Source organism: Thunnus thynnus, chromosome 15 (assembly GCF_963924715.1).
Source record: "Thunnus thynnus chromosome 15, fThuThy2.1, whole genome shotgun sequence".
Classification (NCBI taxonomy): domain Eukaryota; kingdom Metazoa; phylum Chordata; class Actinopteri; order Scombriformes; family Scombridae; genus Thunnus; species Thunnus thynnus.
The window spans coordinates 3486734-3506040 of NC_089531.1; the positions used below are offsets into that span (position 1 = coordinate 3486734).

Consider the following 19307-nt stretch of genomic DNA (forward strand, 5'->3'; position numbering starts at 1 on the left):
GTGTGTGTGTGTGTGTCTCTGCCAACTGAAGCCACATAAATTGCCCTCCGTGTGCGATAAGAGGTGATCTGAGAAGGTTTTATCGCAAACGCAATTTTGTGCCAAAATGAGCACCAAAATTGCACCGCGCCGCCTAATCAGTGTAAACACAGCCTCAGCTGTGCGTTTCCTCCTGCTGGTGCAAGTGCACATCTTCACTGCCTGGAAATGACCAAATAGTCAAATAGTAGACTTGCACCTCAGAAAAATTGCATATAGATTACGTTTGGACCAGCGCTGGCCTTTTGCCTGCAGGAAAATAGCTTCCTATAATATATGTAATTTATAAAGTGTTTCTCCCCTTGTGAAGAAAGGCAGAGATACTCTGAGTATGAGGAAACTGATGAACGCCACTGATTTTCTTAAATCGCTCGTACAAGTGCTTCTTGCATGACGTCCATTTTGACTTTTGTCTTATGATTTAATTCATCACTGTTTTGTTCCTCCTCACGTCTGTCTGTGTCTCCTCAGGGGACTCCAGGAGCCCCAGGGGCCCCAGGAAACACGGGCCCTCCAGGAAAACAGGGAGAACTGGGACCACCGGTGAGTCTGTCACACACTAGGACCGCTTCTTCTCGTTTATCTTCTTACCTTACCAGTTTGAGTTTAAACCCTGTAACAGAAGACAACCTGTTGTCTAATCTGTTTCCTGTCACCCGTCTGACAAAAGCTGCTGAAAGAACATGGAAGCTGTGTGTAAATATCCAGGAAGAGGCAGGAAGTCATGTCAGTCAGGCTTAACAGAGTCTGTCAGAGGAACACAGAGAGTCCAGTGAGGTGATCAGAGTGTCATGTCGGCAGGATTAACATCTTCCTCTCCGGGTTTATCTGATTAACACACAGCTGATTCTGGGGAAGAGTGTGTGTCGTCCCCAGTTTGTGAAAGAACTCCTGCAGCCAGCCCTTCTAAACAACATATTCTGCAATTAACACTTCTTTTACAATATGAATAGTATTAAAAATGTACTTTATTTATGCATGTTTGGAAAAATAATAGATTCTCATTTTAAAGATTCAAGCTTTTATTCTCTAAACTTACTCAGCATCTTATTTTGTTGTAGAATAAGTAACCTTTAGTATTGTTATAAGACTCTAAAATGTCTCACTGTCATAAGACAAGGCCGTACTAATTCAGCTCTGGCTGGGATGTGTTGTCCAGAGCTGCAAACTTTTTGCTTTACAGCAGTTTTGGATGATAAATAAAGCTCTGAAAGCAGCACATTATGAAGAGAAGTTCAGCTTCACTTGTCATTTTAGCCGACAGTGTGTCAAAACACCCACATCTGTGGTTTTCTGTGTAAAATCCGACACATCAGTAGCATCAACATGTCAGGTACTTTACCTCGGCTGCTGCTTTTGTCCGTTTGGTGCGTCATACGTGTGCTACAGGTGTCAGTCCTGACCTCGTGCTCTTTTCTAGCTCATTATATGTTGAGCTGCTTTTACTTTGTTACTTCACATCCTGCGTGTTGTGTTTAAGCTTCAGCTTAATAAATATATTCACATATGAGAAAATGAGTCCAAACTTCTGACTGCTACTGTAAGAGACTACAGAGAGTTTTTTCATCACACTGCAGGCAAGAATTTCCATCGTATCATATTGAACGATATTAATTTCCATGATGGATGTTTATAGTTATGTTACTGAACCTTTTTGAATGGAATCATGGCACCCTGAAGCAAAACGTGATCAAATTGTGGGATAATGAGAGACGTTCTTTGTTTGTGTTGATGAAGTGTTTAGTTTAACTCAATATGTGACCGCTCTCTGCTTTGGCGTTTATTCCTGAATAAATGAAACGTTCACAGACAGCAAATCACATCTCGACGTCGCAGAGAAGATGAGATTCTGTGGGATGTGATACAAACTGCTGACAAATTACTTTTGCACCACTGTGATAAAATGTTGTCAAGCATGTAATTACAGATACGTGGGTGGACTGCAAAGAGCTCTCCTTCACTAATTAACAACGCTATTGTCAGCTGCAAGTCTTTTTGTGAATTTTCTGGAGGAAAACATACAGTAGTTGTAGTTTTTGGTGACGGCGCTGGTTGGATAAAGATTGGTTTTTAATGGCTCAGATGTTTTAGCTGAAATGTTTATCATCATGTCAATTTATTGACAAGCTTGGATTGAAGATGCTTCAGGCAGATAACTTTGTCCAGATCCAGTCTTCAGTCAGTTCTCTACATGTGTTTACTGCGTGTTTTTACCAATCACAGCACCAGTGTTGTTGGTTTTAGTGGCTCATTGTTCCAAGGAAAGGACTGTTAACTGGAGCACCGTTATTTATTCAGATTAGTTGTGAGTTTGTATGTATTTTTTAACCTGACAGATATATAAAAGCCTCTCAAAGAAATCATCATCAAACATGTCAAAGAGAATGTCCAAACTACAGATTACAGCTCAGTTCAGTACATTAACTCCTGAGGTAATAAATTAATTAATTATCAGTCAGGAGTGCTTCAGTCAGAGGTAACAACATGAACCTGAGGCCCTAAAATGATCAAAAAGCAGAAAAGAAAAAATATAAACTCGTTAGACGGATTTTAAAGAAAAGTCTTCTTGCTACATGTGACAGATGATCAGGTTGAAGTCCTGTCCAGAGGATCCTTTGCTGCATGTCTTCATCGTCTTCATCGTCGTTGTCACATCTGATCAGGTTGTCAGAGTTTAATTCTTTTTTTGCTCCTCTGATCGACTCTTCTGTTCTGCAGGGTCCTCCTGGAAACAAGGGAGACAAGGGTGAACGGGTAAGTGTCTTTTTCCATCAGGCAGGAATAGCCAATAATCTTTATATGGAAATAAATAAATAAATAAATAAATCTTCCTGCATGTTAACTCACCAGCATATTGTGACCCCTTGTTAACTTGTTTACTCCTTGTTTTTTTTTTTGTTTAACTTGTTGATTCTTTGGTTATTTTTTAAGCTGCGGTTCATGTTGACGCTGTAGTTTGTGTTGTTATATATTGTGTCCTATTATATTATATTATTATATTATGAGCCTGCAGTTTTATAAAATAATAAATAATAACTTTATTTGTATAGCTGTCATGCAAATGTGCAGCCCAAAGTGCTGTAAAAAATAAGACCAAGTAAAAAAGTTTGATCACAAAAATAAACAATAACAATAAATAATAAAAGGTTTTTATGAACAGTTTCCAAGAACCAAAAGATAAAAGACTAAAAAAAGAATTTGTATGTCAGCAATAAGTAGAGCTGTAGTGAAAAACATGATAAGGTGTTTCCTCCTGCGATGACGATAACAAAATCTTGCATCAGGTTTATTATCTCTGCTTCATCTTGCTGGCAGATGAATTTGGGTATTTCCAGATTGAGATGGTGCCACAGTTAAGACCTCTCGACCTCTCACCTCACATGTAACTCAAGAGATTATAATGTTATATTCAGACCACAGTGATCTTTCATTCAGCCGCTCTATGCAAATTTCTCAGAACTTCTCTTATCTAAAAAAAAACATCAGACTCAATGGTTGGTTATTTCATGTGAACATCTCAGCCTGTCGACCTCGAGCCGTTCAGAAGACGCTGCTGTTTGGATTGAAGGATTCACAGCAGAGAGAGTGATTTAGTGTGTTTAAGCTCTCAAATGACAAGTTAAAGGGTTTTCCCACCATAATTAAGTTAAGTTAAATTACTGTAGAGTTTCAATAAATGCTCAGCTGACAGCAGCTGCAGGCGAATGGCTGCTTCTTTTATTTTTTTTCTTTAAGGGAAACACTCAGAGCAACAGTTGGCTTCAGTAATAACAGCTCAACTACATTTTGCTTTCACACAGACAAAAATACAAAACAAAGAACACATAGAAATAAGAGCATGGAGAATAAACTGCTTTAGTGTGTGGTGTTGTTGGACACTGTGTTCACAACATCATCAGCATGAAGGAACTATTACAGCTGGAAAAATGTCCGACATTGATGCAGCAACTGTGGCAACAGCTGAGAAATCAAACACAACAGATGCAAAGAATGATTTAATAAACCTTTATACTTCCTGTTTGAAAGTTTTTAAAAAGAACCAGCGCACACAAACACATTTCATCATCATCAATTTCTTTCAAAATGTGTTTATAATCTGTTCAGACCTTTATATCAGGACACCTCAGTCATTGTACTTGTCATCATCTGAACCACCGTTCATATAAAAATTATAAATAGCACTTTTGCTTCTGTGTGTTTTCAGGGTGACCTCCAGTCGACAGCTTCAGTTCAGGCCATCGCCAGGCAGGTCTGTGAGCAGCTGATTCAGAGTGAGTACACAACAATCCCATGACCTGACATTTCATCCAGTCTTAAGACTTAGTTTTAGGATTAAGGTTAGAAAAGGTTTAGTTTCAAGATTTATCAAAAGAATATATATTCTCTTCTTACCAGATCATCTTGGTTTTATTTGGCTTTTTTGAGATTTCTGCAGAAATATCTCTTTGTTACTCCAGATGATCCACAGAACTCTCTGCCAACAGTTTTAATTCACACTATTTGTTCAGTAATAAAAGCTGTTGATAGTGTGTTCTGTGGATTATCCAGAGCAACAGGAACACATGCCGCCTGTTTGTTCAGGCTATTCGGGTGTTTGAAGACAAATCTGCTTCAGCAGATCATTCGTTCTGACTGAAGCTGCAGTCAGACGTGTTTACTGAGCTTCTACTCCACAGTCAAGTTCTCTTTAATGAAGTGATGATTTAAATTTAGCTGCAGTTCATGTACGTTCAGTTCTCCTCGTGACCTCCATTAAGGTTCTTTTTAAAAAGCTTCTCCAGGAATTTAGCATCACTCTTCTATAACATTGTCAGACTTAAAAGTGATGCAGCAGAACCAGAGACGTCGTCTTTTTTATTCCACACATTCTTCTTCATGTCAAAATATGGTCCCTACATTACCCACAATGCAATTCAACCACCGACAGTTCAAGTGGAGACTCTGGTGAGTGATGCTAGCAGTGGCTAACGTAGCCTGGAGGAGCTACAGAGGTCCAGTAACCTCACTTCTTTCTGACTACACACCTCTAGATTGTTTTACTTTTCAAACTTGTAGTCTTTAACCAACGCTGACTCAAATGACATCACTTGAGGCAATTTATCATATAAATTACTAAATACTTTATATTACTTTTTACACCTTGAACACCTGGAAACAAACTTTGTTGTGTAAAATCAGTTGAGCTTGTTTAGTTTGTTAATCTCTGCTGTTGAAATTTCCAGGTCACATGGCTCGCTACAACTCCATCCTCAACCACGTACCCAGCCCGCCAGTGTCCATCCGCACCGTGCCGGGACCCCCCGGAGAGCCCGGCCGAAATGGATCCCCAGGGCCTCAGGGAGAACAAGGGCCCCCAGGAAGACCTGGCTTCCCAGGACAGAACGGACAGAACGGGCAACCAGGAGAAAGAGGTGAGACTGTCAACAAGACCAACAGAGGAGATAAACAGGAGGAGAGTAGAGTGAAGATTATTAACGAGGTGTTACTGGACGCTGGAAGACCTTCAGTTTAACTGTGTGTGTGTGTGTGTGTGTGTCCAGGTCAACCAGGAGAGAAGGGTGAGAAGGGATCTCAAGGTGTGGGAGTCCAAGGCCCCAGAGGACCTCCAGGAGCTCCCGGTAACCACACTGAAGCTCTCAGACTTCGTCTACATGAAGCTTAATTCTAAAACACTGTTTTTGAGAAACATCGTCACACAGCTGGAGTTTTAACTCCGTCCACATTAAACCACTAAAGCAGATAAGATACTGTTTTGTCAGCAATGTAATAATAAAGCTCTGTTTTCCCCGAACACATTACAACACCAAGCCAGCATTTTCACATTTACACTCTGGAGGCCATTTTGGAAAAGCTTCATTTTCAGGGGAGAAAAATGCAGTTTTAGTCCAGACGGAGGGTCGATATTTGTATCTCTTAATCTCAAAATCAAAACTCTGTCAAAGCAGAACAAACAGAAACAAAAACACACTGTAAAAATCAGCAGAACTCACACTTTATAAAGACTGCAGTCTCTCTGTGATGAGCTCAAAATCAGCATCAGTAAATCCACTTTACTGAGAAAAAGACGCTCCTATAACTTGAGATTGTTTCATAAATCATCAAATTTCTGACTTTACCTCCAGTAACAGTCTTTTAAAAAAGATTTGTTGTTTTCCTTCCCAAAAACAACTTATATTGTGATACGTATCGATGTCCTGCTGGCTGATACAGAACAATTACAACCAGGAAAAACAATCAGAGTCATCAAATCAATTATATCCCTGGAACCCCGACAATCTTCTCAAGACAAAAAAATTACAAATCTTACATTTATGTTGTCTTTTCTCTCCCATAAGAAGTGTCCTGGAGCATGTTTACTGCTACTCACATGTAAAATGATGCCATTTCTGAATAGCTTAACTTCTCCTGCAAAAAACAGTAGACGGCAGCCTGAGTGACACATATAGTGAATCTGCCATAAGCATATAAATGAAGAAGAGCATTTTTCATACAGTAGTTGTAACTCATAAGAAAAACATTAAAAAATAAGAAAAGAAAAACATTAAAATACATAAAAAAGAAAAAGAAAAGAAAAAAAATACATTTAAAAATGAGACGTTAAAGTGTGTAAAGTGCAGTAAACACACACTCAGGTCAAATGATAATAATAAAGTGATGAAGAACATGCAAAACATTTAACACAATAAATACATCATCATTTTCTTTTAACTGACATTTGTATTTTTGTCCGTTGCATGAGTATCTCACTTACATAAAGTGTTCATTAAAACCTTTGTTTTGCCTCCTTTTCCTCTCAGGAGCCAATGGGCAGGGCAGACCTGGCAGTCAGGGTCCATCAGGGCGACCTGGAAATCCTGGAGCCTCTGGTCGGCCAGGGGTCCCTGGACCAGTCGGACCTGCGGGACCTCCAGGCTACTGCGACCAGAACTCCTGTATGGGCTACAATGTTGGAGGTACGTAGGGTCCCTTAAATACAGATAAACATCAGTTAGAACAGCCGACAAACTAGTTTGATCAAAATGATTTAATATATTTGTTTTTCATGTTTTTGACTAATGTTCTTTCCTTGTTAATAATGTATCGTTTTTATACAAGTGAATTAATCTTATCATCAACTATACTGCTCAGTGACAAGTAGCTAAAACCTGCTTGAAAAGTCCATGATGTCATAACATAACCACATATAGACAAGATCTTAAAAGATGAAAGTAAAGACAATGATGTCTAACTAAACTAAACTGATTCTAACTAGCTAAGCCATTAACTATTATTGTTTTTATGCCGTTGAGTTTCATCAATAGACATCTGAGTCTACCTCTAATATCCAAAAACTATTAAATGCTGACAGTTGTACAGATGATCCACTGGAACCACTGGAATTAACTCACTCTGTGTATTTATAGTCAAATTAAAACAAAAGAGGAGTTTCCCGGACCAACAATGGAGATCAGTGATTGGTCGTTGGGTATGCACATTCCCAGCTCATTCATGTCTCTCATTCACTGAGAGATATCAGTGACTCCCTACAAGGAGACAAGTTAAAGGATCACTCTCATGTTTGGATCCAAACCAACAATGAAGTGATCTACTAACAAGTATTGTGTGTGTATCAAAGCCTGATATATCTGATTCCTCCGTTGTTGTCCAGAAACTATAAAAACATGTCAGTGAGTCGCACCGCTGCACTGGGTGACATGTTCCTTCATCATGAGGGCAATGGTTACGGCTCCAAAGACTTATATCAGCCATCATCTGTTTTTAGTCTCTGGAGAGTAGTTCTGTGTAAGACAGACGCCACTGAGCATGTGCAGGAACACGGTTCTGTTCACAGTGTTTTACTTTGTACTGAAGTTCTTTGAGAAATTTATAATTTCACTAACCAAGACCACTCCTTCTAGAATATGGATTTAATGGTTTATTGGGAGTGTGATGGAAGGCAGGGTGAAAAGGAGGAAGGATAGTTAGAGGGATGGTTGGAGAGGGAAGGATGGATGGGGGAAGGGAGAGGGTCGGGGGTGTGAGGATGCGGGGGTGAGGGTCGAGGTCGTGGGATGCGGGATGAGGGGGTAGGGGTCGAATGGGATGAGGGTCGAGGGATGGGGAGAAAGAAGAGCAGGCGGGAAAGAGGGGAAGGAGGGAGTGGATAGGAGAGTGATAGATGAAAGGAGGAGAGGCGTCGACGTCGGGGAGGTAAGTGGGAACAGGGGGTTGAGACTCAGGGTGGGGGTGCTGTCTCGATGATCCGGCATCTGTACGAGGCCCCCAAAGAGACTTCAACCGGAGAGGCGAGAATGGGATTGCTTAATGTTATCCAGGTCGTGATGGATGTAGGTATGATAGGCGGGGGATGACCAACGGCCGAGGATTTTGATGATATTGTCGGGAATGCCTTGTCTAGAGGCGGTGGAAGCGGCTCCGATGCGGAATGAGTGTCCTGAGAACTGGTCTGGGGGTATTCCGGATCTGGCGAGTACTGAGCGCATGTGGTGATGGAACCAAAAACGTGTTGCTACCCTTCCCGTTTCCGTGATGAACAGAGGGTCTTGAGAGGAAGCTCGGTTGGCTAGTCTTGTGTTGATGTACTCGTGGATGGGTTCGTAAGGACTTGTGTACGAATCTAGGCGGAAAAGGTAGATGGGTTGAGGTTGGCCCGACTGGTTGGTCTTGCTGTGTTTGAGGTAGTAGATGAGTGTATCTGAAGAGTGGAAAGAGATGTCGGACAATGTGGCGTGTAGTGCTGGATCAAAGGAGTAGGAAGGAGCTGTGATTTCTGAGCAGCGTAGGAAGCCAAAAAAGGATAGTAAAAACATGGACTCTAGGGTTTTGTCTATGTGAGGAGACAAGTAGCCTGTGCGGAGTGTGTGAATGCATCGGACCAGAAGGTCCGACGTGAGGGGCTTTTCTCTTTTCTTTTTCTGTTTCTTCTTACTTTTCTCCTTTTTTGTTTATAATGGTCAGCAACAATATAGCGTGGGAACGAGGATGACTAAGACCTCTTTTTCCCCCAAAGAAGGGCTTCAATGATGACTTGACGTGGTTCATCGAGCAGGGTGGGGGAGGGGGCAGTTGAGGTGGCCGACTGGAGGTGAACCACCTAAACTGCTGTAACCCCGGAAACAGAGAGAGACACTGGGTCAGCGCAGCTGTATGTTGCGAGAATGGGCACTGTGGTTGTCTCCGGAAGGGTCGAGTGTCGGGACTTGGTGGAAACTGTGGGACAATCACGTACGAAATGGATGGAAATGGATGGTCTGGCGGTTGAGATGGTTCTTTGGAGTTAATGGCGATTAGTGCTTTATGATATAGTGGTGTCATGGACCGTGCTTGGTGGGGTTCTGAGGGCCACTGCACCTAACATGGGCACCACTGAAGGAAGGATACTGTACGTGGGTATCAACAGGCATGATGCACCTGGATGGGTACGATGGCCGTCGGAAGCGAGAAGAGAAGTGTGTGGCCTGCGATGAGCTTTAGCTGTCAAGACTTCAGTAGCCTGTGATGGGGCTTGAGACTGTCAGGACCTATGAAGCCTGCTGCATGAAGGGAGTCGAAGAAGGGGGGAAAAAGGGGGAGATGGTTGGGTGTGGGGGCTGAGTGCGAACTGTGGGATAACCGTTTACGGGAAAACTGATGGTCTGGATGGCTCTTTGGAGTTAACCGAATGGAGTGGGTCGGAAGAAGGAAGCTCCGTGGCCCGCTGATGTCATGAACTAGTGGTGGGGGAATAGAGGCTGACTGGAGCACTGAATTGATGATGAATGGTTGTATTGGAGATGATTCGTTGTGTTGAAGCATTTTATATAGTCGGTTGACGGCAATGAAAGAGTGAGGGCGCCCCTCCATGGTGCCTTGAGATTCAGATGAAGGTAGAATGGATGAAAAGAAAATGGATGGATTTGAGTGAGCCGTGTCGGCTGTGGCTAGAAAGCGAAGAACGAAAAGGTGCTGTTTTATGGATAATATGGGAGGATGGAGGCCGAAGTGATATAGGAGGAAAAGATAGAAAGTCTGGAGGGAGGCACGGGGGATGAAGGGGTGAGGGTTGGAGGGATGAAGAGTGGGGAACTCAATTCTATTCTATAATATAGCGCCGAATGACAACGAGGTCGTCACGTGGCACTTTAGCGTAAAGCAGGTCTAGACCATTCTCTTTAATTAACGGGGACCCAACAATTCCCCCCGTGAGCAAGCACTTGGCGACGGCGGTGAGGAAAAACTCCCCTTTAACGGGAAGAAACCTCAAGCAGAACCTGGCTCTAGGTGGGCGGCCATCTGCTTTGACCGGTTGGGTTAGAAAAAACAACAACAAACAAACAAACAAACAAACAAGAACAAACAAAAACGAGGGGGGAGGGGAGGGGGGGGTGAAGGAGGTAAGGATGAAAAATGAAAGGGTGAGGGTAAAAGTAGGGTGGAAAAGGAGGAAGGATAGAGTTAGAGGGATGAGGGGAGGGGGACGGGATGGAGGGGGGAAGGGAGAGGGTCGGGGATGTGAGGATGAGGGGGTAAGGGTCGAGTTCGTGGGATGCGGGATGAAGGGATGAGGGTCGCGGGATGAAGGGATGAAGGGAATACTTACCACACATGAGGAATGGGGGGGCGGGGGGGGGGGGGTGAGGGATGTTTATTGGGTGAGTGGTGGAAGAGCAGGTGTGGAAAAGGAGGAAGGATAGACTTAGAGGGATGAGGGGAGGGGGACGGGATGGAGGGGGGAAGGGAGAGGGTTGGGGGTGTGAGGATGAGGGGGTGAGGGTCGAGGTCGTGGGATGCGGGATGAGGGGATGAGGGTCGAGGGATGAAGGGATGGGGGAAGAAGGAAATATTTAGCATACTGGTCGAGAGAGAAAGGGAGGAAAAGAAGAGAGAGAAAGGGAGGAAAGGAAGGGAAAGGAGAGAGAGATGATAGTGATGGGGGTTGAAGGATGAAGGGTCGAGGGATGAAGGATGAGGGGATGCATGTATGGCTGTGGGCATGAGGTCGCTCGACCTGGCCCTCGGCAAATGTGGGAGCCGTCCGCTGCTCCGCTGTAGTGGGCAGTGTGGTGCCGTGGGTGTGCCCCGTATCAGAGACGTTGGGCAGGGAACCCGGAGGTGAGCAGCTGGATACATCGGTGATGAGCTGGAGGCTGTGTGGAGCGGGAAAAGCACGGTTTTTGAGACGAGGAGGTGGTGTCTGAGTCGGGTAGAATGTGTGCATGATACGCTGGGGATGATCGATGGCCCGTTGTTTGGAGAGAAGAGGGTGAGAGTTCCTGAAGAGAAGTAGAAGCGTTAACGAAGAAACATGAAAACAGAAAAGTGAGTTAGTATGAACCATGGAGTTACGCGAGCACTTAATAAATAAGCAGGAAAATGGGATGAAGGGTTAATTCGGAATATAAAAATAAAAAAAAGGAGGGAAGAAAAGAAAGTGGAGTGTGCCCTGGCCGGAGCTGGAGAGTCGGGGCTCCGTTGTAGCGGGCAGCGTCAGCGTGGTGACGTCATCGGTGTGCGGCGTGCGTCGGGTTAGCGTTAGGCGGTGAACCCGGAAGAGCGGGACGATTTGAACTGCCGGCCGGAAAGGTGAGGAAAAGTTTCCGTAGAGTTGGAAAAGTTTGGCAACGCTATTGTTTCGCTGGAACGGTGTGTCCGTCTGTTTGGGAGCACTCTGTAGGTGAGTGAGCGTCCGGTTGAAGATGTTGCTTGAAGGAAAACGAGCCGGGTCGGAATCGGCTGAAGCGTGGGTGTGTACGGGTCCCAGCTGATCAGCAGTGTGGCGTCTGAGGGAGTAGCTTTTCTTCCGAGGAGCAGCGGTGTAAACGGCCTCTGCGTGGATGTGGTGGTGAAGGAGGTATCTTGTTGGTACTGCAGGATCGAGTCGTGGATGGTATTGCTGGGGAACGTGGTCCAAGGAACGCGGGCGAGGGGTAAGCGTTTGCGATGCGACCCTGTCACGGGTCACTTGCAAGCTGAGACGAAGGGAAGAGGAGCGGATATGGTGTGTTTAAATACCCTGTGGTGCGGAAATGAGTTGCGTACAAGGCGTGGTCTTTGGTTCCCGAACTTTGTTTATAAGTCTATAAACTTCATGTAGTACAAAGTTAAGAGTTTGTGATATGTAGCACAACAAGCTAGTGAAGAAGAAACACGTTCCTGCACATGCTCAGTAGCGCCTGCCTTACACAGAACTACTCTCCAGAGACTAAAAACACGTGATGGCTGATATTAGTCTTTGGAGCCGTAACCATTGCCCTCATGATGAAGGAACATGTCATCCAGTGCAGCGGTGCGACTCACTGACATGTTTTTATAGTTTCTGGACAACAACGGAGGAATCAGATATATCAGGCTTTGATACACACACAATACTTGTTAGTAGATCACTTCATTGTTGGTTTGGATCCGAACATGAGATTTAATGACAGTAAGAAAATTATAGAGAATAACCAGACACATCTTTAAAGATCTGCCCAGAAAGTCACCAGGTTTGTTGCTCGCCAATTTTTTAAAAAAGCGTCGCTAAAAGAGTCTTAAAAGCGGCTAAGTTGGCAGCAGTGATACTAGTGGACTACACCATCCTTCACTGTGCTTGTTTTATAATTACAGCCACAGAGTGTGGACGTTGTAAGAAGAGATACAGAGAACCTTCAAATAAGAAAGAAACAAACATTTAACTTTAACCTTTAAAAAGTCTCAAATCTGTAATTATGATAGTAGAAAAATGTTCCCTGAAACCCATCAGCCTCTTTAAATATGTGGACGTTGTAAACTGTAGAACTGAGCATGAAAGCTTTTCAGTGACTGTGTCTTTTGGAGTGAAGGTCATCGAGTGAAACATTTAATTCATTTGGTTCCTTTTCATGTTGAAAAGCTGCCACTGAGTTAAACAAGCTGCATGTCATCAATCCAACACTCACATTAAAAACCTTTAAACACAATCACGCTTTAAGATGCAGAATTCTGCTTCAGTATCAGTAGACTGGATGTGTTCAGACTGTTTCTCTAATACGCATGACGACCTCAACCTTACACTTGTACACTGTGATTTTGAAATGTTGTACAATTTCAAATATCATGTGATCAACTAGTAGGTTTGTTTCTGCTGGAAACATGAACAGTAAACATCCCAACAACAAGCTGTCATGAATAAAGCATCAGATCTAAAGAACTCTGCCTGTCAGCGCTTTAAAGGGACACTTCACCCAAATCATGACAACAACTAAAAAACCTGTTACTGATATAAACTTTCAAGGAAATTGTTCCTGAAAAGAGAAGTTACTGTTGAGTTGTTAAGTGATACATCAGAGAGTCTTCAGCTTCTGTAATGTGACGTATTGCTAGATGAAACTGAATATGTGGGCAGGTTATTAGTTCAAGAAATGATAGAAGTGGAGCTAAAGAGCTTTTCTCACCTCCACCTTCCTCACTTTCTGTTTTTACTAGACAAGAGGCGAAGAACGAGGGCAGATTTAACAAACCTTCATGCTTAATGTTTTTGGCGTCATTAAGTGAAGTCAAGTCTGGTTTTATATGATGGACACGACTGACGGGTCCCCCCAGAAATATATTTATACGCCCCTGACTGCAGGATGAATCATCAAATATTATGTTTTACAGGAAGAAAAACAGAGATTTTGACATATAGATACTTAAATTAACTTTATTTTTATTTGACTTTATATCAAGTTCAATTAACACAAGAACAGGATAAAAATCTGGACGTATTTTTACTTAACTTTGTCCTTAAATGTCATTTTTGTTGTTTTTAGTACAACAAATTAAAAAAAAAAAAGCTAAATTCCATCATAAATGATCTCAAATTATTTCAAAACCTCAACACATAGAACCAGAACCAGCAACATGCTTCTGAAAACCATCCTGTGGTGTATAAAAATGTTTTGGTCATAATTTGGGTGAAACAAACCTTTTAAGCTTCCTGTTGTTCTACTCGTGTTCCTTCCTGCAGTAGCTGGTTGAAACTGCATGCAGCCAATCACAGACTGAATTCTGCATCTTAACATGTTTCCACTGAGATTATGATGTGAAGTCACTCAGTATTGTGATTGTGGGTTTAATCAGTCGCTAGAAAGATGCTTCACAGAAGGTTTTCTCTTACACACATATATATATATATATATCACTAGTAGATGCAACAAATTGCTGCTGCAGATGATGACTCAGCGCTGCAGACAGCTTTTTGTTTCTGTTATGTGTTAATTTGCCCTCCAGAGTCCAAACAGCTCAGATTGTTTTCACAGTCTTTCTAAAGAAAAAACACACACATGGGAAATTACACGTTAACAGCTTCACAGTTAGCGCCGCAGCACTCATCACAAGCATCCAGTCAACTGTTTTCATTCTCACCACATACAAACACACTGGAAGTAATTGGATTAATTGTGATATATATATATATATATATAAAGAAAACCCTGCGTGAGTCATCTTTAAAAGTTAAAAATGCATGATGTTATTAATCCTTGATGTCTGTTGAGGTTAAAGGTCAAACAGCAGCCTAAGCGGCGCTGTGCAGCTCGCAGCCTGCTGTGTGATGATGTGAGTAACGTCTGCATGTTTGTATTCATTCCTCTTCCTTTGTGTTTGTGTCTCTTTTTCTCTGTCTGTCTGTCTGTCTGTCTGTTTGTGTCATCGCCTTGTTTTACAACTTTTCCTCTCCCCCCAGCAGGACAGTATACCAACGACTACTGAGCCTACGTTGTTCACAAACACTCAGAGTGTCGACAGCAGGGAATAAGTAGCTTTAGCCGCTGCAAACACTGCAAAATCCTGTAGGTGATGGAAGTGGTGTCGCTGCATCAGCTGATCAGCCCCGGCTCTCTCTCACTGCACATGAACATAATGTAATATACAGAATTATCCTAAAAACAGATAAAAAAACAGAGTTATAAAGTCACAAAAAGTTATAAATGTCTTTTGCTACCTTTTAGTGTTTTTAGTTAAATAAGATCTTTTTTTGTGAGGCATCTTTTAGGATATTAAAAAGTGTTCTTTAAATAAAATGTACAGAAAAACAGACATTAAAGTCTTCTCAGGTTCTTTCTAAGGTGAATTACTACAACATGCTGTCTGTCTGTCCGCTAGAGTTCAAATAATGATCCTCAATTATTTCATTTGAGAAAGAACACAATCAATCTTATTCACACTAAATGTTTTCAGGTCTTCATTGTTTTAATGTAAACCACCACCTTAAAGGATAAAGGTGATAAAATCCTATATTATTCTTATTGACAAGAAATCCCATGAAAAGACCAAAACTAACAATGTGTCTCTAAGCTGTCTGTGGCCCGCTGGTTCCTACTGAAGACATAAATCTTTAAGAGTAACTCACAAATAAATAGTTTCATTTCCCAAAACATCTGGCCACTGTAGTTTTTAACACACCTTAATAAAACAAGAGGAAATAGTGCATTTGTTTGGGACTATTTTCAGCGGCGGATGAATCAACATTCGGTGCTCTAGTGAGTATTTCTGGCAGCAGGACGGTGTGTGTGTTGTCACCCGGTGCTCATTGACGTGTTTTTAATAGTTTTTTTGGACAATAACGGCACAGAGGAAGAAGATGTGTCAGACAGTGTTTGTTTGTCGATCAGTTCATTGTTGGTTTGACTCTTTTCATGGGATTTCTTGACAATAAGAAGACTTTTATTGGTTGAACAGTCAGTAAACTGTATCATAAAGCCGCACTGACACGTTAATCCTCTCCTGGCTTTTCCCTCTAGATCAGGATCATCTGGTGCCGCTTTCTTTAACCACAAGCTTCACTGACTTAATACAAACTCCTTTATAACTGCTCTGATATACAGAAATACCTAAAAACTCATCAGCACAACTTTTAAATAGAGATTTTTCATGTTGTTTTTACCATCATTTGAAAGATACCACTGAAAGACACTTAATTAGTTAAATTGACGGTTTGAATGTGACTTAATAGGTAACAAATCTAATAATTGAGACATTTGCACAAAGTTTCTCACATTAAACTCAAACATTGTTGCTTATTCTAACTTTTATTTGAAGCGGTTTGTCCTAAACTTCCTTCTAACTGCGCTTTCAGTGTTGTCATTCTGTAACCTTGGTAACCCTGACTCAGTAACCCTTGGCAACTCTTGGTAACCTTTGGTAACTCTTGTCCCTCTGTGTCCCTTCTTCCTCCCTGTCCCGCCCCCCTCTTCCTGTCCCGCTAACCCAATCAAAACACAACAAATCGATCCAAAACGTTGCTTCCTGTGGTGTCTGTGGGCGGCGGTCGTCTTTGTTTGGGCTCTCACTGACTGTCTGCCTGTCTGACTGGCGTGCTGGCTCGTTGCCCGGGTGGTTGGCCTCGCTGGCTGCCTGGATTGCTTGGCAACACAGAGCGCGAGGATGTCACTGATGGCGGCGCTATCCCCGCAGTCCAACTGCCGCCCAACCTCTTCCAGAACTACGGTGAGGCGGAGGAGGACGACCCGTACCGCTACTACCAGCCCAACTACCCGGCCCCGCGGCCCGTGCAGCCCGACGACCCCGCGCTGTTCCCCGACAACATCGAGCTGAGGTCCCCCGGAGTCCACCGCAGCTCCCGCAGCCTGGACGGGGAGGAGGAGACGCTCGGGCAGAAAAGGAGACTAATGAGAGGCGCCAAGAAGCTGCCTGGACTAACTAACTGAGAGGAGGTGATTGGGGGACGCGGAGGGCCGCTCGCTGATTCTGATTGGGCGGTTTGGAGCCGTTACGGACTAATCAACAAGTGCCTGATGTAGAGGATTTCTTATGGACATTGTAGAGGGGACGGGGTGGGGGTAACTCATCTATGCTATTCAAGAAAACTGTTTTTTTTATTTGTTTTTGTTATTTTAATTGTTTTAAAATGGATTGAGCTTATCTGGGGTTTATATTTCACAGCTCTCTTTATGTCACAAGACCTCTCTCAAGTATCTAAAACATTTCGTCATCAAATTCATCGGATTCATTTAGCAGGTCCTGCTTTAGGTTCTAGTTTCTCTTCAGTTTTGTTGTTTGTTATTTACCTGGTTGGTGAAGTGCCTCCTAACGGTGCAGCAGGTAGTACTACTCACTCAGTAGTACTACTTCAGATTTAGTTTAGTGTCAATTATGTCTTAAAACAACAGTCAGGAGCCCAAATGAGCAGTCAAACATGTTTTTCACAATCCTCCTTCTGTGCAAAAATGTTTTAAAACGTCTGAGTTAGTCATATCAAGTGGATATCTGACACATTTACAGTCTCTTTAGCATCAAATTCCCTCTTTGTGTTTCCTCGGACAGTGTTTCCCTGTTGAGCTGCAAGTGGAAGTATAGTGACAAAAAGACTTTGGCACTAAAAAGACTGTAACGTTGAAAGATATCTACTTGATTTGACTCATTTGGATGCTGAAGCTTCATATTAGCTTCAGATAAACTTTGAAATACATTTCTTGCACAGAAGGAGGACTGTGGATTTTGTAAGTGCATTATGAAGGGATCTTCTAATGGTCAGTATAAACAGGAGGAATGATTACAGCAAGAAAAAACAGGTTTCACTGTTCATTTGGGCTCCTGACTGTTGTTTTAAGACAGATTTGAAAAATTGTGAACCCGTCCTTTAACTGTTCCGTCACATTTATATCAGTAGCTGCTCAGCCGTTTTACCTCCAGTTAAGCACAAGATGAAGATTGTTTTTCTCTCCGCAAACAAACAACACAACAAACATACTAAAGATTTTTGACTGAGCAAAACAACAGAAAGCGAAGACATGCACCATAATTCTGATGTTTTTATTTCCTCTATTTGTTCATTTTAAAGGCTCCTAAACGCTACAGCATCAGAACTAAATCACATTATTTATGTAAAAAAAAAAAAATCTGCATGTTTTTCTTTTACATTTACCACACGATGTATCATTTTTTGTGTCATAGAGACGCATTTTACTGTCACATATAAAGATTATATTTTATTTTTTTTCTTCAGAGTCATATACAGTTATTGTTACAGTATTAAGCTCAAACTGTTTGAGAAGGTTGATTTAAAAAAAAGAAATAAGAAAACAGCTTAATGTGAGAGAAAGAGAGTTTTTCTTTGTAAATGTATTTTGGTTTCTGGATCTTCTGGAACAGAGAAGCTGTTGAGTCGTAAACTGACGAACAGAAAAGCAAATGAAACATGAATTCTTTTTTTTCAAGACTGACAGCTGTTTCTCACTTTTGTTTTTTGTTGTGTCTTTTGGACAAATCTGCTTCTATTTATAACATTTATCATGAAGCTAATTTAAGTTAAACTGGACTCCATCTGTTCCAGGAAAAAAACTCTCCGGGTCTCCGTTATTTTTCATATTTTCTGCAGAAACTAGAGACTGATTTGACAACAGAAACACAACAGCTCAGTCCGTTTGAAGTTGAAATGTGTTCAATTTTTTTAAGTTGGATGTCTTATATTTGTTTCACTGCTGGAGATCCATTATATGAAAGGACGAAGGTGTGCTTCATTTATTCACCACTGGATGTGATGTTTTCTCTAACAGAGTGAACTAAAATTTGGCCAAGCACACTTTTAACTTTATATCTTGGAAAATCCTTTCAGTTCAGTGTTGCTGAGGCCTTCGAGTCTGAGAGGAGTAAAAAAAAAAAAAAACAGGCCGCAGTGTTTGAGATTTCCACCTCCACCTCTGACCAGGATGTTTAAAACAAAAAAAACAAAAAAAATCAAGGAAGTAATTTATTTTTTACTCGGTATTGATTTTTCTCACAACAATAAAACTGAAGTACAAGTACGGTGTTTGTCTGCTTGGACTTTTTTTGTTTGTCTATCGTGTTGCCGTCCCTCAGCGGGTGATGTGACTGAGGTCTAATTAAAGTGGCAGCGAACAGAACGTTGAAGTATTTTCGGGGGGCTGAACGCTGCAGGAAGCTGATTGGAAACCAGCAGGTGAGCTGCAGCGCCGCAGCTCAACATCACACCACCTGTTTTCAGCTCTCAAAAAGTTTAGAGCAAGAAATAAACCGGCCGAAATTAAACCAGGCGTCGTATCTGTGTCTGACGGGAATAGAAAACAGTTGGATAAAAGATTCTTTATTCTTCTCTTACCTGGGTCACAACATGACAAGGTTTAGTTTTTTTGATTGTTTTGTTTTTTGTTGGGATTCCAAAAGCTGTTTAGCAACTGCAAACACACCCATAAAATACCCATAAAACATAAACCTACATCACCGTCCTGACCACCTGTTATCCACCTGATTATAATACGTACAGTAACTAGACGCCTGTTTTACCTGGGTTAGGGTTAGAGGGGTTAGGG

The 19307-nt window shown here is 42.1% G+C and overlaps 1 protein-coding gene across 6 annotated transcripts in view; it reads left to right on the forward strand.

Moving 5' to 3' along the window:
• The window catches only part of LOC137198211 (collagen alpha-1(XIV) chain-like), a 222721-nt gene extending 203939 nt beyond the window's left edge, over nt 1–18782 (forward strand). For 2 of the 6 annotated variants that reach the window (XM_067611887.1, XM_067611892.1), the window contains 7 exons: nt 511–582; nt 2758–2793; nt 4244–4310; nt 5262–5450; nt 5580–5657; nt 6837–6992; nt 16393–18782. In XM_067611887.1, coding sequence (XP_067467988.1) covers nt 511–582; nt 2758–2793; nt 4244–4310; nt 5262–5450; nt 5580–5657; nt 6837–6992; nt 16393–16685 — 891 coding nt within the window. In that variant the 3' untranslated portion in view covers nt 16686–18782. Of the gene's footprint in view, nt 1–510; nt 583–2757; nt 2794–4243; nt 4311–5261; nt 5451–5579; nt 5658–6836; nt 6993–14520; nt 14575–14701; nt 15393–16392 lie in introns of those variants that run through there. The other 4 variants (XM_067611891.1, XM_067611890.1, XM_067611888.1 and 1 more) reach the window with 4 other exon arrangements.
• The last annotated feature ends 525 nt before the right edge of the window (nt 18783–19307 follow it).